Source organism: Sparus aurata, chromosome 11 (assembly GCF_900880675.1).
Source record: "Sparus aurata chromosome 11, fSpaAur1.1, whole genome shotgun sequence".
NCBI classification, from domain to species: Eukaryota; Metazoa; Chordata; class Actinopteri; order Spariformes; family Sparidae; genus Sparus; species Sparus aurata.
Genome location: NC_044197.1, coordinates 15000724 through 15018036, shown reverse-complemented (window position 1 = coordinate 15018036; position 17313 = coordinate 15000724). Strand labels below are relative to the sequence as shown.

The window sequence follows — 17313 nt, the reverse complement described above, 5'->3', positions numbered from 1 at the left end:
TACTGTACCACTGTGCTCGACACAGCGCAGGGGCAAAATAGTATTCATTTTCACTGTATTATGTTTTATTCTGGGTGAGCTTGATTTAGTCTGCCAACTGTGCCGTGGTTAAAATGGCTTTAAGGGAAGCTGGGTGTGTGCAAAGAATTCTGCATAAAAACAGAAGCTATTTGATCTGTTGCGTGTTTGTCCTGTTTTGTCACAGGCGTCCTAGACGACAGGCCAAAACATGCTGCTTTTGACGGTTTCATTACACAGTAGCATATGTGCAAGATTACACCATCCATCCAGCCATCCTTTGCTCTTTGCTTCCATTCGTAGAGGAATCTAGTTTTTGTGTCTTCAGTGTAGAAAAAGCCTACTTCATTAAGGGGATATTGGAATAGGGCAGATTTGACTGAAGGGGGACTACTCAGTGGGTTTATAAACAGAGGAATCAGTCTCACTCTCTGAAAGCCTGGGAGAGGCTAATCACTAAGCAAAACACTACATTTGATGAAGTGTTTCTGAAGGTGTGTGTTGGGGGAGTGTTGAGATGGACTCAATCCATCCTTAATGAAAATGCTTTGGGCTGCAGAGCTGAGCTGAGCTGAGCTGAACCCTCTTGGGGATCAGTGGTTAGTCAGAGCGTACAGAGAGATAGGCCACCCATCACTAGCCACGATCCTTGCTAAATCCCCATCAACGCAGTGGTTAATCACTCTAACCCTGCTCTCCGCTCCTCTCTCCTGTCCGCCACACACAAAGACACATCAAAATTCATAGCCTCGCTGGAGAGGAGAGTTCAGGGATTTATCACTGCCAAGTATCCGCTTTAAAGCCCAGCAATAGCCCCGCCGAGTCAAGAGGAAAGAGCAGTGCTGAAGCAGAATATCTGTCAGATCTACAGCTAGAAAGCAGAGGCGATGCTCAGTCATAGCTTATTGACTACACCTTAAACTCTCATGCATAAATACATGGATTAAGAGTTAAATCAATGTAGAGTGTGAGTGAAAATGCAGGAGACTAAGCTATAAATATACCCAAATACGAACATATATTTAATCTACCAGGGCTTTACACTAGACTGGCAGCCAGGCAACTCCTGGTCACCAAAACTGATAATAAAGATTCTTGTATGTTTGCGTAAATACGATACTATGCAGTTTTATTTTTCTAAATAGTATTTAAAAGCTTTATTGCAGTAACTAACAGATGTCTTTGTAACTTGTTGAGACCTATGGCCCTGTAGGATGTGTGCTACCTTAAACTAGTGGACCTGAGGTGTATGTTGGCGTTGTACATACTCTGCAGTATAATTCTCTGTCCAGATGCTGGGACTTTAAGCCCGCCAAGACTTTGTTTTTGTTAAGGTTCTTCTGGATCTAAGTTAGAAAGTTGGGTAGTTAGTTGAATCAAAGTTTGAATTGCAAATTAGTTTTCTGATGTTGACAGGTTTGTCAAACATTTAACACCACAGTCAAACGACTTAATTTGCTTTGCTTTTGTCTCTAAAACAGATGCCTGTAAATAAAGACAGCATTGTGACTTGCATTGTTGTCTGGCTCCTATATCTAAAAAATTGCTAATGCAACAAATCTTAGAAATGTGTTCATTTTGCAGTGCACATCTTGATGTTGGCTGCCTATATTTTTTATAGATATAAAAGTGGTTACCATTGATCACAACCAAAGGTCAAGAATTGTTAGAATTTATTGAGCCCTGCCTATATTTTGTCCACCTAACCACCAGTAAATGATCAGGGGCTTGCATAGCGTAAAGTCTACTTAGCTTTAAGCGTGTAATTCAAATCTGGCAATTAATTTGATTAGTTCAGTCACACTTAGGAAAGACTGTAAAATGTGATGCTGTTTCTGTTCTAAAGAGGTATTTCAGCAGAGTGTGGAGAGCTTCCTGTGTGGTTGGTCATCGATCTGAGTGTGTTCTCCCACTGTGTGTTCATGGTCATTAGATCAGTCATTTGAGCTCTTCATTTTGAAGTGTTTGCTTTTCCAGACTGAGCCTGCCATCTGTACAGCAATCACTACCTGCACTTCTCTGTCCTTCTTTCCGCTGTAGCTTTCTGTGCAGGGCTGTATCTCATTCACTGACCAGGTCAAACATACCGTATCTGTAATTAAAAGCCTCTTCTGAATGTGACACAAAAATCATTCTGAGAGAAAATTGGCCAATGATTAAACCCTTAGCTGTCTATAAGGAAAAACATGCCACTTAAGCCTTGGAGGTCCCCTTTGAGTTCTCACAAAGAGGCTTCATATTAAAGAGTTATTCCAGACTGTTCTGTTCCAGAATGCCACATATTTTCATATTTATCTTTTTTTGGCATCGCTAGAAACGTCTGCTGGGTGAGAGTGACAAGAAAAATGAAGGAAAGATGAGGTGCAACACAGTATACCGAGACAATATAGCATCTGGGATTTTGGAATGTGGAAACCTTATAGAAAGATGAATATATATATCCTTCATGACCATGTCAAATACTTCATTATCACTGGTTGAACGTTGTTGAAGGCTTCTTTCAACTCTCAAATCTGACTACTGTAGGTATAATTGCTGATAATGATTGACTTTAAATAACTACATTAACTGTTCAATTACAATGCATTTTATTGTAATGTTGAAACATAAAGCACAGGTACAAGACAGTACATATACCAATATTCTTCAACTGCTCATGTTGTACATTGATATTTAAGTTATTAAATTATTATATCTTAATATATTAAGATATTATAAGATATTTAAGTGTAATTCTTAACTCTGAGCAGCACGGTTGAAAATGTAGCCTCTCTGTCCTGCTGTATCAGTCAGGCTCGTTATGGATTATCCTTTGAAATATATCTGGTATTGTAACATTGTGTGTGTTTTATCTGTTTAATGTTAATGTTTAATTTCACACTTGAAGTGTTCTGGATTGTTATAGCAGATAGCACTACCATTGTAATGCTACATGTCTCCTATGGACAGGAGAAATTGAAATAAAATTGTTATGAAAATTACTATTGTTATTAAGAATTTGTTCAATTTAAATAATGCATGTCATGCCATTGCTACTTATTATTCAGTAACAATCACCTAGATTTTACATTTGATCGATATTGGGACTAAGACATTGAAGTGCTATGATGCCTAAAGAACAGGAATACACACACACACACACACACACACACACACACACACACACACACACACTCACACACTCACACCCAGCAAGCTTGGATTTAGGTGAACAGGTGTGTGGAGGGGACTATGGGGTCACTATCTAGCTCAGGTTGGACCTAGTAATTTAGCTGAACTGAGGGATTTGCTCCTCCCTGCTAAGGCAGGCAATACAAAAGATCTGACTTGAAAGCAGAGAGGGAACAGAGGGGTACGGACAGTTTAACTGAGATGAAGGAGTTCAGTGTGCCAAAATGCCCATTTTGATTAGTCTTTACACTTGCTCTAATTGAGCGTGCATGTGTGTGAGTCCTTCACCAGCGAGGTACCACACAGTTTTTATGCGTCTGCGCATGTGTGTCAGGACGTCAGCGTTTGAGCGTGTATCAGGTTGTTTTTTCTTTTTTCTTTTTTTTTCCATGTTGTAAAACCCTCCCTTCCCTCACACTCATTCCTCTCTCAAGACTGAATTTGCTTGTCTTCTCAGCATGAGTGTTTAATCTTTTCAGGCCGTTGAATCGGCCCAATGAATGAGTCCCCAGCTCCATCTCTCTAGGAGCCCTGGAGATTATTCTAAAGCACTAATCGTTGAGCAAACACAGCAGTGCTCTCCCATTCCCATTCTACACAGGCCACAGTATAGCACAACTTCTTCTTTCACTTCCCCTCACGTTTTTACGCCCTGTGTAGATTTTTTGCTTTCTGGCGTGCGTAGCCTAGATTACTGCTCCTGAGAAACGGACCTCTTAACTCCCCCCTCACAGCCATGGTTAAAAATGCACTAAGCTGAGGCCGAGAGAGTTTTTCTTATTTGTTCTTTTATAGCAAGAGAAGTGACATGTAATTTAGAGAGCATTATTTCCAACATTGTCCCCTGGAACCTTTTATGTTTGTGGGTGTGTTTGTTTTTTAATTAGATTGTCAGTAGGGAGAATCTGCCGGGCTTATATGATGGTGTCAATATCCTTGGATTTGGAGCTTCGTCAATATTGTCTGGCCCTGCCGCTACTAACCTGAACAGGCTGCTGGCATTTGGTGTAAAATAAATAGAGTGATTTGTCTGTTTTGTTTTCTCCATATCTGCGTCGCCTCCAAGAGAAGTTTTATTTACACCGCTCTCCATTTTATTTTGCGTGGTATTTGCTTTTTTGCCAGTTGTACCTCGCTGTGGTCTGCAGGAGTCATGCTGGCTCTGCACCCGGTGGTCTCTTATGTCATTTTACACTTGTGTAATGTGGAAATGTCTCTCCAGTGATGAGACACCCACATGATTAAATTTCTTTTTTCTTTCTTTTTCATTTGATGGACTCCTCGGTTCATACTTTTCTGAGGTGTTTGTGGTCTAGTTAGTCATCAAACGTGTAATTTGTTATGTCCTTTTTTCCTCAAACTTAAAAAAAGCTGTGCATCCACGTTTTAACAGCCAACTGAACTCTTTACTGTCTTGTGTTTCCTTTCAACTTAAAAGAAATGTCTGTGGGCAATCAGTGCTACATTTTGCTCACAACTCACTTTTCTGGTCGTCTCCACAGAGAAAGCTGCTGGCCATCTACCTCCACAACGATGACAGTGTCCTCAGCAACGTCTTCTGCTCCCAAATGATGTGTGCTGACTCCATTGTCTCCTACCTGAGCCAGAACTTCATTACATGGGCCTGGGATGTCACTAAAGAAGCTAACAAAGCCAGGTACCAGAGTTTGATTATTTTCAGGTGACGCGTTGGTCCGTAAAGCTTCTGCTGGGTTTTTCAGTTCAATCATGTTGTATTTTGTTCCCTGATCTCCGTGCTTTGTGCTGCCTTCATGCAGTATTGCAGTTGTGGTATAAATAACGATTTAGTTCAATTCGTCTTGATGTCTGCCCACTGTGTGGTATGACTCTTCAGTTCACAATTGTGAAGCAACATAATCCAAATAACAAAAACACAAAATCCCTTGGAGCTGTGTTTAAAAAACTATAATGAATTAATAATGAAAAAGGAAAACAGTGATAATATTAATAATGATAATTTATTTTTTGATAATAATAATCAGATTTAGAATATTATTAATAGTAATAATAACGATAATAATACTGTCACCCAAATCACGTCATGTGCACATAAAATTAAAGGTTACACAGTCATCCCAAAATTAATATTTTTCAACCTTAATATGTAGGAGTGATACAATATTCATAATGCATGGAATATCCATTTTATTTTGTGCATCTGTACGGGTAGATACAATAATACCCGTACATATATAACATATATATAAACTACATTATTACCTCCTAGCATTTCCAAGTAGAGGTTGCAAATGACACCAACACAAGACAAAATGTGAGTTTATTCTATCATTTAGTCTTTAATGGAGATCGATCGCCAGTTAAACTCTTTCACGATTGACTACGTGCCCAGCGGCAAACAAAATTGTCTTGTGATAGTGAGGTTTATAGGGAACCAGTTTAAATGGAGATGGTTTCATTGTTCTGTATCCATTACATTGTCCATTACATCAACATTTACCTCATAGTGGTATGTTTGAACAGAAAACTTGTCTATTTCCAGTTTAAGTAAGACTAATAGTTCTGCCTTGAAATACTGCTTTTGTGACACTTCTAAGGTTAAATTATTGTTGAGACTGTGTCAGACAGGTATGGATACAACTTTGTCATATTTTACAATTGTAATCTGTGCTAGTGTATTAGATTGTTCCATCAAGTTTTTTGTTTTTATTGTGTTATGAATGTTAACCATAAAACAGTGCTGCAGTGATCAGTATCCTTTCGATGTTTAAGCAAAAGTGAATATTTGAATGACCGCACATGTCTTAAATTACAATAACGTGGATTTTTTATAAAATAGAGTCTCGTGGTATTTCATGGGCTCATAATGAAGCTGAAACTGTTTTGATAATTAATCAGAATGATGGCCAAAACTAGGTTGTTTAAAAATAATAATGATAAATGTTAAATTGCCCCTCAAATACTCAATGAATTCCCTGGTCTATTTCACAAGCACACTATGTTTATTTATTGCATTTTGCCAACTGTAAAGTTAAGCAGAGCAATAACTGAACCTCTAAGCCCTGACTGCATGCTTAATCCTTATGTTTTATTTATATGTGACTTACTGTCTGGAGGAGTGGACTGTTTGCATAGTGGGTTGTATCTAATAAAGAGGATATTGAATGTATTTCAGTAGGAGAGCAGCTTGATTGTGTGCAGAGGACTCTGCAAGGGCTTCTGTTAGGAAGCTGTTACTATCCTGTTCTCCCATCATTGTTTTTTGATGGAGGTTAATGTAGTTTTAATTGGTGATCTGCTCCATCAGGTTGCTTGAATTTGAAGCCTGCGACAGCTGAAGATAAGATCTTTTTTGTCATTTCTGTGCGGACAGAGTGCTTTGAGAAAATGATCTAAAATGTAAGTGTGGACGGAAGCTCATTTGACACAAACAGCGTTTTCAAATCTATTCGTGTTAGTGTGGACAGGTCCTTAATTGCTGGCATTCAACTCTCGCTCCATTGCTCACACCCTGTATCTCTGTCCTCTCATTCTCTCTTCTACTTCATTCTCTTTTTGAAGCTTGGAGGTTGCATGCTTACAAAAGGCGTTGTGTTTGCATGGTGAGGCCCCTGATTGGGCAATCTTGACTAAGCTGTCTGAATGGAGGGTCAGTGGGAGACGAGGACTCCCTTGGAGTCCAAACATCTCTATCTCTCCATTTACGCTCAAAGTGCTGGTGCAGCTCCAGCAGTCTGTTTTGGTAACTGGCAGGTCTGTGCGACTCCTGTTTATTACACAGCTCCTGCTACAGGGATGGATATTTATATCTGAGAGCACATTTTGTAGGAAAATATTGGAAAGGCATGTAAAATTAAATCAGGTCTGCGATGTGAGATAGTTGATCAGATCCCCTTTAGTTTTGAGTGTGAGCTTTGGAGGTGAACCTGCTGAGGGTTTGATTGGGTTTTCTCATTACCATTGTGCCCAGGGCAAGCCTCAATTCCCTCCCACTTCCCCTCATCGTTCTGTTACATCTTTTCCTTCTCCTCTCGTCTCCTTCCTGATCCTTGCATCTTTCTTTATTTCCCTTCTCTTTATCCCACTACCTCGACTCTCTCCCTCTCCCTCCGGAGTTAAGCCTGCCCTCTGGTAGCAGCCATTTAAGAAAGACTCGCACCCTGACCTCACCCCTCCATTATTTCTTTTAAGGAAATTCCCTCCTTCCTTCATTCCACTCGCCTTTCTCTCCCATTGGCCTCCTTTGCTTTTTGCCCCAGCTGAGCCTTTTTATTGCACATTAAAAGGCAGGCAACATCTGGAGCTTTTCATCACACACAGCTAGTCACAGCTTTGGCGCTAACGCATGCATGCACATGTGCACACTCGCTTGCTCACACATAGGCAGCTTCTCTGAATTCTCACGCTCTCTGGTTGATCCAAAGTGACTGGTGATTGGCACCAATCATACAGGCTGTTAGAAAGGTATCCTTGTGGGTGTGTGTGTATGTGTGTTTGTGTGCATGTGACGAACCTGCTGATATTGGAATGTGCCTGTTGCTTTGCTCTGTATTCTCACAGGCCAACCAGTTAAATGATTAATTATGTATAAATGCAGTTCTGCTGATTGGATGCCAGTGTAATTGTCACCCATGGGAAATGAATCTGATATATATCGTACAGATGCTGTACTGTCATTGCACATGACATGTATAATCTATCAGTAGTTAAACACACTGAGAATAGATCATTTTATGTGTGTGTGTCGCCCTCCCTTAGATTGATTTTACGTTTTATTCCATGCTCTGTACAAGTACTTGTGAGAAGTAAACTAAAGTGACTTTCTTGCAAATTATTTTAGAGAGATTTGGACCTTCGACTATGTACAATAATATGAACACCTGCCCAGTGTAATGCAATTGGTAGAGCTGAAGTGAGTAGTTGATTTTTAGATTATTTGATCAAAACTGAATTAGTTTCCAACAATTTTTGATGATATATACATTTGTTCAGTCATTTTTCAAGCAGAAATGTCAAACATTTGTTGATAATAGCTTTTAAGTGTTGCAATATGCTGCTTTTTGTCATTTTTTAAAAGTAAATGTATAGTCTTTGGGTTTATGACTGTTGGACAAAAGAAATGAGGAAATAGTCATTAGCAATTTTCGCTTCTTTTTTTTTTTTTTTTACAGACTCAATGATTAATCATGAAAATAATCAGCAGATTACAGGAACAGTTAACTGAGAAAAGTCATCATCTACTCACCCCTATGCAGATCAGTGTTGTAGTCTACAAAACTACAAATAGAACTTGTTTCAAAAAGGTAAACGGCAACCAAGAAAAAACATGAATTCCATATGTCTGGTGTAATCCAGAGATCTCAAATTGATTTTAAAAGACATTGCTGACACCCTTTTTTAGCCTGTAGCTGCTAAACTAAAACATTAGCGCACACTCCATCTGAAGTGGATGCAAAAGTTCCACCACACTTGGGTTTTCTCTGCTCTTGGGCACTTGGATTATTTTGGGCGACCTGTATGGAGCCATTTTAAGTTTTTTGTTGAGTTGTTTTTAAGTCCCCATCTACTCAAGTTGTTAAGGATAAAGCTGCAACACTGTTTTGCTGTGAAACCCCAGAAATATTTTTGGACAACGAAACTTCACCAGACCTTCCATTGGCATGGGGGTGACTAGATGATGAATTTAAATTGTTGGGTGAACTGTTCCTCTAATCTGTAATAAAGAAAAAATAGATTTGAAAAATAGTTGCAGTCCTGCACAAGGCCCCAGCACTACAGCTGTTCATATCATTAAGAATGACCTTTGAGTGGAAGTTGGTATCTTTACACTAAGAGCAGAAACAAACCAACGTGCAAACCTGTTCTGCACACTTGACTTCTCCTCTTGACATCCTCCTGTGTGAAAACATAACTGCTTGAGAGGGAGAACAAAATGTCATTTTCGAATCAAAACATGTCCATGTTTGCTCTGAAACAAAGTGTGTATGACACAGTGAGCTATCAGAGCATCCGGTTCCCAGACATACTCCTGTACAGGTGGCTGACAAAAACATTCCCTGCAGTGCTACTGTACTGATCTGATTCGTCAGCTGCTCGCTGGAGCAAATGTCAGGTCTCACCAGTCACCTCGCATCTTCACGCAACACTTTGATGTGAAGAAATGTGATGTGACAGACCAGGGAAACATTAACTATTTTAGCCGTCTGGATGTGCAGTGAGAGATGGAGATGGGATGGGTGACAAATTAGAAGCCATCAGTCACATTAACCATCGGAGGAGAGGCTCAAACTCAAGTACGCAGGTGTTTCCTCTACATTTAGTTACCCCTGAAGGATTTTGAAGGTACAGATTGAGCTACATTCTTTACCATGTTATGTTATGGGTGGATGAGACTATGCTGAACTGTTCACCTCAGTCCTTGCAGTCGCTTGACTTCTTCCTGCCCTCAGTGTTGTGTCCATACTTGTTCTATGGGTGCATTCCTAAGTCTTACATATGCTGGTTACAGAATTTCTGTCATTGTTAGATACAGTGATACATGATTGTAGGTGTGGGCATTTTGATGATTTTACATTTTTTAAGGCATTTGTACTCGGTACTTTTTTCTGTTAACTCCACTATATTTATTTGAAATTCAGAAAATCCTGAAAAAAAACATTGGATCTGATGAGTGGCTATACAGTTCATATGTATATACATGTAAATATTAATAATTTGCTTGTCCTCTACTAGTACTGTTGATGCTTAAAGCTGCTTTAAGCGTTGGCTTTGTATTGGCTAACTTCCGGTCCATGTTGCAGTTGGGAATCCCCTCCCTCCTCTCCATACCACCACATTTGCACGACCCCCTTTTTGGACCACTGGAATTGGTAGCTCACCCTGTTAACATAACCTCACTTACTAGCAGATCTGCACTACGTGAACAAACCAAGAGGGTGATGTAGCCAACTAGATGGCTATGCTGATTGGACAAATTACTTCACATGGCTCTTCCTAGGGAGACTGTGATTTTTTTATTATTATTTATTTTCCATGTTACTGTCCAGATCAACTGCCCTACACGTAAGTTTAGGTTGTGTTTATGTATGCTGTGATAATGGCTTTTACCGTGGTGGCCTGACTTCCTTAGTTTTGAGATAGAAACCAAAGCAGGTTGGCTTGTGTTTGATGGGAGATTTAAGATTGGGTTACCCTTCAAGTTAGTGTCCATTGTTCCCTGGCCTTTCATTACAGGTTAGAGTTTCCCTGTGGGCTATTGTCATGGTCTGCCGTGGTCGAGGTCTGAACGGGGACAAATGTCAGGGACAAAATGATCAGTAGGATTTAGGGTACCCAGCTTCTTCACTGCAAGACATGGGTCACTCAAAGTTCAACAGTTTTGAAAAGTTAGTTTGAGTCATGTTCCTAAAATCTGAAGTTAATTTCTGCTTTGAGCTCAGGGGCTTTAGTTTTCCCATTTTTCACTGATCTTACATCCACATATTCATCATGTACTGCTCTGATAATTACTTTAAAAAGTACCACAATGAGCTCAAGTACTCAATTTCACAGTTTGAGATGTCTGCAAGTAGCTCCCTCAGCTTTGGCTTCATGTTTTAATGAGTTACACCCCCTCTCAGGCAGCATACCTTCCACCTATCTTCTTCCCCTGACCCGCTGTCCCTTCATCCATTCCATTACTTCTCTATTTTACCAGCCAGTTATTAAAGTAGATCTTATTAAAAGGCGGGAGAAAAAGCTAATCTATATTTGCATTCAGTCTATCGCAATTCATTAATATTATGACATTTACAGGGAGTTTGGCGTGGCCCCGGCTGCCTGCTACCCTTTTCCGTCTCTGAAATGTTAATTTAAAAAGTTCTGTCTTTGTAATGGAATAAGAAATCCTCTCTTGCCCTATCAATTCTGGGTGTCTGGTGAGGAATACTAATTCATCTACAGCTCCAATTGAGATAGCATGTCACTCTGATGGAATAAGAAAATGCAGAATTGGTTTTAAAGTCCTTAATGCCACGAGTTGTGTGTATTTCTCTTTTCTGCTGCAGTTGGAAAAGCTGTAGTGAATGAGCCCTTTTTCATATCTTGTAAAAATGTTTGTGCTTGTATACATGCGTTGTCTGTATGTGCTGCTGTGTGGTCCATGTATTTTTATTGTATTACTGGCTCTGAAATATGTGTTTTAGTTTTCAGGAAAAGATTAAATTAAATAGAACATAAAATAAATTAGAATTTGATTATTTCTTTGTCTTGCAGACTACTGACCATGTGTACGAGGCACTTTGGCAGCGTCGTGACACAGACTATACGGACATACAAGACAGACCAGTTCCCCCTGCTTCTTATAGTCATGGGCAAACGCACATCCAACGAAGTTCTAAATGTTATTCAAGGTAAGTATGACCTTATTAGTAGTATATTTGATAACCATAACATCTGCTGATGTATTTGTCTGTAATTAATGTAAAAATGTAAAGATTTACTACACATTGTAGATTGTGATTTGTTTTGTATTTCTTTAATTTTCAGGCAATACGACAGTTGACGAGCTGATGATGAGGTTAATGGGAGCAATGGAGATCTTCACAGCACAACAACAAGAGGACATCAAAGATGAGGTGAGGGTTGCAAATGTCAAGCTCTTCTAAAACATTCTAAAACATGTACAAATGCTCTAAACAAGAAAAAGTAACAAAACAAGAAAGGAAATATTAAAAAACCTTTACTAGGTGGCTTAATCATTTTTAGGCCAGTCATGAAAGAAGCCAACATGTTTTGACCATTAGGTCATCAAGGCTCCAAACAAACTATTTGGCCCCATCCATATAATAGACACAGCCAAAAGGACGTCGTGATAGTGACATACCAGGTGAAACAAACGCAAAATAATGAAACAATGAGACAGGCTTGACTTGGCTACCTGTAACTTGCTCGTGCATGATGGAACTTCTTTCCTTTTGTAAATGAACAGTCTCATTATCTTCATACTGATGTGCTCAATGCCAGGGAGAGTAAACTAACTAAACTCTCAAACCTGGCTTTTAGTAGCGTGGACATAAATGAGCTCTTTACTAAAATTAAATTTTCTTTCCTATCATCAGTTCTGTTAGGCTTTTAAAATGGTTACAGTTGCAAACATCATACAGATATTATTAGAGGTATGCTATTCAGGATTTTCCTAAAAGACAGAGTATAGACTCATACAAAATAATCAATCTCAATCATCACTCATGACCCATTCAGAGTGTGTGGCTGTGACTTCATCTGAAGAAACTCTGCTCGTCTCAAAGTGTCAGTGATTCTGTTCATTAATTGCACTGACACCATGTTGCTGTCAGTGTCAGTATCTTCTCTGTGTTTGGGCTGGGTTTATCAACACTTAAAATCAGGTTTATTTCTTCCCCTGTCTTTTTCAGAGCAGGTGCACCTTCCTCAGGTTGGAATAGGTTTTTCTGGGCCTCTGAAGAGCACTTATAACAATTCAAAGCGTCTTTACCTTAGTTTCCCTGATTTAGTCTGTGAGTATAGCCACATTTTAAGGCTGTATGGGGACAGAAGAGCCAGTCTTCTAGAGAGATAAATGGCAACATGCTGAAACTGATCAGACACCATTGTCACACAGCGGCATACATGTAACGACAAGCAGAGAACACTTAACCATTTCTCTTAATTCCCCTTTAGATCAATTTTAATGTGTCAACTGCAGGTTTATGTAGGTACAGGGCTCTGGCCTCTTTGTTCACTGCAATGTATGGGTACCACTGTGTATGTCAGCTCCCTCGTTTACTCCAACAGACAGTAGACAAACACCTTTGAGGGGTACTCGCCATACGAGAAAGTAGTCTTTTTATGTCACAGGCAGAAATCTGAGACAGTATGACAGAGAGGCTCTCTCCCTGTCAAAGAGTTTCACCTGACCCTCTTAACCACTCAGTGATATGTTTACTCAGTGACATCAAACAAGAGAATGAGATACGGACACACTGGGTTTTTGTCCAGACAGGCTTTCAGACAGGGAGTAATCCTCCCAAGCTTTTTCTTCTCTTTCATGCTAATAACTTACTGTCAGAGATTTAGGAATTAGCAACAGTATTGACAGAGTTTGTTTTGAATGATTTTTTGTTTAATAACTAATGATGAGATTCCTGTAGAATAAGAATAAGAGCCTGTTCTTCCTACCTAACACACAGACGTTTTAGTTTATGTGGCAGCTGTGAAACCCTGTCACAGCCTCTGTTATTCCCACACTTTTCTTTTTTACATTGTCGTGCCTCTTTTTGACTACTGTATCTTTAGATGACAGATGTCACACCGTATTAGAAATTGAACAGTCAGTCAGCCAAAGGGCCTCTCTAACAATGCTAATGGGACTAGTCATGACACATCCAGTTGTGGGAACCGTGGTTGAGGAATGAATCTTGTCACACACACACCCTGAGGGTTAGACTTCCTCAGGTGTGTCACTGAGTTGTGACTGACAGTTGTTCCATTTGTGTTGTTTTTATTGCTACAATGCTCTGACTTCATTTTGGATTTATCACTCTAGTCACACATCAAAAAATCATTAATGGGAAGAAGTGACGAGATGGATGGATCAGACTGTGAGTCGTCAAGTGTATTGTAGGTTCACACTTAGGCCTGCGTATCATTTGAAATCTTTCAGTATTAGTGACAACCAAAAGGATACTTTTCTCAGTGCTCCAAACAGTCTCAACCACCTTTTCTACAAAACTTAAAAAGATTAACTCACGTCTTCTGTCCCCGTCTGATCCCCAAATTCTTAATGGAGGTTGGCGATCATCACCACCAATTTTTGGTTGCAATATCAAGAATATAAGAGTTCAATAAAGATGTCCTGAAATTATATTAAAGTGTGATAATTACCCAGGCGTGTCCTGCCAGAAGGAAATGGCTTGTGAAAGAGTCACAAGAAGACAGCATAGAGAGTTTAAGTGATGTTGAAAGCATAATGTTCCAGTGTGATTAGTCACAATCAGTACCAATAACCACAGGGTTTTATTATATCCTGTATCTGACAGCACCTATCCCATCTCTAAGGTGAAGTCAACCATGACACTGGACTAATTCCATCTTCACTGTTTCAGTGCTCAGGCATTGCTGAATTTGCCTTTCTCCCTAGTTCCCTTCCCTTGTTCCTCTTTCCATCTTTTTCCTTTTTTCTGCCACACCTTTCCAAAGACAAACTCAGACACGAGCACAGACACCCACCCAACCCAGACATTCCTCCTTGACAGTGACTTTTGTGTCTGTCTCGAAATGGAGCAGCTGGACAGCCACAATGTGCCTTTAACCAACCTTATTGACTCGCCAGTCATTCCTATGGTTGTCTGTGTTTTAGCTTAGTAGTTAGTAACTGGCTGACAATTTACTGCAGGGTTTTTTGTGGTCTGCATCGTGGACAATTTTTAGATCAGGTCATTTAACATGCATTTCTTCTGAAGAGCAGCCAAAACTAACTAAGGTTGAGTTCTCAATCTTTCAGTACTAGATGAAACATTCCCAACATCAGAGACACGTGCAATATTTAATTCTTGACCTTTTTGCTGTGATTTATAAAGTGAGCCACAGAGTCACAGTGCTGCCCAAAAAACAAATAGATACAACATTTGTCCCAACTAAAAAGTATGTTATACTCACTTGTTACATGAGCAACTGCTGAATGTAAGACAGCCTGCACTTCTGACTTGAGGTTCATTAGCAACACTCAAAGACTGCACATGTCAAGCCAACTTAATATGTAGCTATGATATAGATGTTGAAAATGTGTTTCTTTTTTCTCTAAAGATAAGGCCTTTAAATTCACATTGTGTTTTAGCAGCTGCATGGCACATTCAAAGCAGCTGATACATTGCAAAATGTATTACAACAGTATTAAATGTGTATAAAACACAAATTACTGCACAACTTGTTTGCGTGACTCAGGGCTAGTCTATTGAAGGTAGCCACTTTTGATGCTTTTGTCCCTCTCTGCCATTCTTCTACAGTTTCCTTTCAGTGTTCATCTATTATGTGGGCCAAAAGCACAAATGTATCCTTTGCATTTTCTGATTGAATACAACAATACACACTGTGCTGCACAGTAGCCCTCTGATCATCACAATAAGCTTACTTTGCCATATCCGGGCTGGCACACAGCATGGGCCTTCAGAAAATAGAAAAAACTAATGGCTGTGCACTGTTAACACAATGGACACTCGTATGTAGTCCCAGTCTTTATAAAACACTTTGTAGCCACAGCAGGTAGAAAGAGAAGGGCCGCCTGTCCCCTTCCCTCTGTACAAACAGGAAGAGAGAGGCAGAGTGAATGAAAGAGAAAGGGACGGTGAAACTGAGATGAGGAAACATAAAAGAGGCTCAGGGTCTGGTAAATGACAGCCCTGTCACAATGAATTCCCCTCTGGTGCTACTCTTTCATACCTGGTGTTTGTACGTAACCACACATGACATTCTGCAATTTCTTTTGCTTGGCTCTTTCTGGCTCCCACACCCGGCACTTCAGCTTAGATGTTTTGTCCTTGTGTGTCCTTTATTATGTTCTTAGTTAATGGGCCCCACTTTCTTTCTCCCACTCTCTCTACCCAGGACGAACGTGAGGCGAGAGAGACAGTGAAGAGAGAACAGGACGAGGCCTACCGCCTGTCTTTAGAGGCTGACCGTAAAAAGGTATTTTTTTTTGTTTTTCGACCTGGACCTAGTTTTTCGAGGTTTGTTGTTGTGGTATACAAGACAGTACCTCTATATGATGTTATTTTTGGGTTTAAAGAATGAATACAACTATGGCCAAAACAATAACATTATTAGTTTAGTCAATTGACAGAAAATTATTCAGCAACTATCTTGATGGTTAATCAATAATGTCCTATATCAAATAAACTTAATAAACTTGTTCCTGCTTTTCAAATATGGAGATTTGCTATTTTTCATTTGTATTAGATTTAAAGCGTGTCTAAAAGTTATTGAGACCTCTTATTAAATATCAATAAAAATGTTGCTGCAGGTCCTTAAACGGGAATTCTGGTATTTATTTTAGTAACTTGGGCCATATATTTTTGGTTTGTAAATGATTAATACCAACCAAATTTTTGGAATCGGTCCAGTAGATTGCCTTAGCTGGCAGTGCAACATTGTTGCAACATAATCCTGTTGAAACTCCAACGTTCAAATAACCTCCATTAAAAGTGACCAGCTGAGGTTGGAAGTCTTGAATTTAGAAAACCTGTTACAAGGAAAATCCACAACCTGTGGAAAACATAGCAACAGTCTTCAGAGTTGCATGACACTTGATATTTGGATTTTGACCCTGCTGTTGCCTTTCTTTCTCTTTCAGAGAGAAGCCCAAGAGAGAGAAGAGGCCGAGCAGGTTCGCCTGGAACAGATGAGAAAGGAGCAGGAGGAGGAGAAGGAGGTGGGAAGAGCAGCTGAAAACAAGCCATACTCACATTATGCAAATTGCCTAAATTAATATTCCAACTTCATCAGTGCTAGGCTGAACAGTGATATGTTTTGCCAGCGCACAGTGATTGTGCCATTGTGCCGTTGTTCTGTTTTTTTATCTGCCTTGCTCTCACTTCACAATAATGAGTCAATTAGATTGTGGTTTTGGTGAAGCCTGCCAGTCAGTGAAGCGTGTGTTGTGCCTGTGGAGTGAACAGGCATACGGAAGAGTGAAATATCCTAATTAAAGTGAGGCCCATCCCTGCGAATGTCACCTTACATACACACAGTTATTGTTCTATTTAACTGCTTTAAATCTGTATAGCACCCAGCCTTATATTGAAACCCGAGTTAACAAAAGACTTGGGGCAATTCATGTACACAGGCATGTGCACAAACACACACACAACCTTAGCAAACACACATATTCACTCGAAAACAATTATCGTGTGTGACGAGGGGGAAAGTACACACACACACACAGACACACTGTCACGCGTGCAGGAAAAACAATACATGTCTGTGAGGATGGCACCAATGTTGTAATATAGTCTATAGTAATACAGTTAGTCCTCCCCGATTCTTGTTTACTCAACAGCAGGGTGCCTGAGGGCTCTGAGAGGTATTGGGTGACCCGGCTCACTCAGGTGATTTGTCACTTAAGTTAAACAGACAACAACAAAAGAGTCCCAG

At 39.8% G+C, this 17313-nt stretch overlaps 1 protein-coding gene across 2 annotated transcripts in view; it reads left to right on the top strand.

The window, feature by feature from the left end:
• faf1 (Fas (TNFRSF6) associated factor 1) overlaps positions 1–17313 on the top strand; it is a 68092-nt gene that overhangs the window by 37692 nt on the left and 13087 nt on the right. For both annotated transcript variants that reach the window (XM_030434000.1, XM_030433999.1), the window contains exons 13-17: positions 4692–4846; positions 11422–11558; positions 11695–11783; positions 15769–15849; positions 16514–16591. In XM_030434000.1, coding sequence (XP_030289860.1) covers positions 4692–4846; positions 11422–11558; positions 11695–11783; positions 15769–15849; positions 16514–16591 — 540 coding nt within the window. The remainder of the gene's footprint in view (positions 1–4691; positions 4847–11421; positions 11559–11694; positions 11784–15768; positions 15850–16513; positions 16592–17313) is intronic.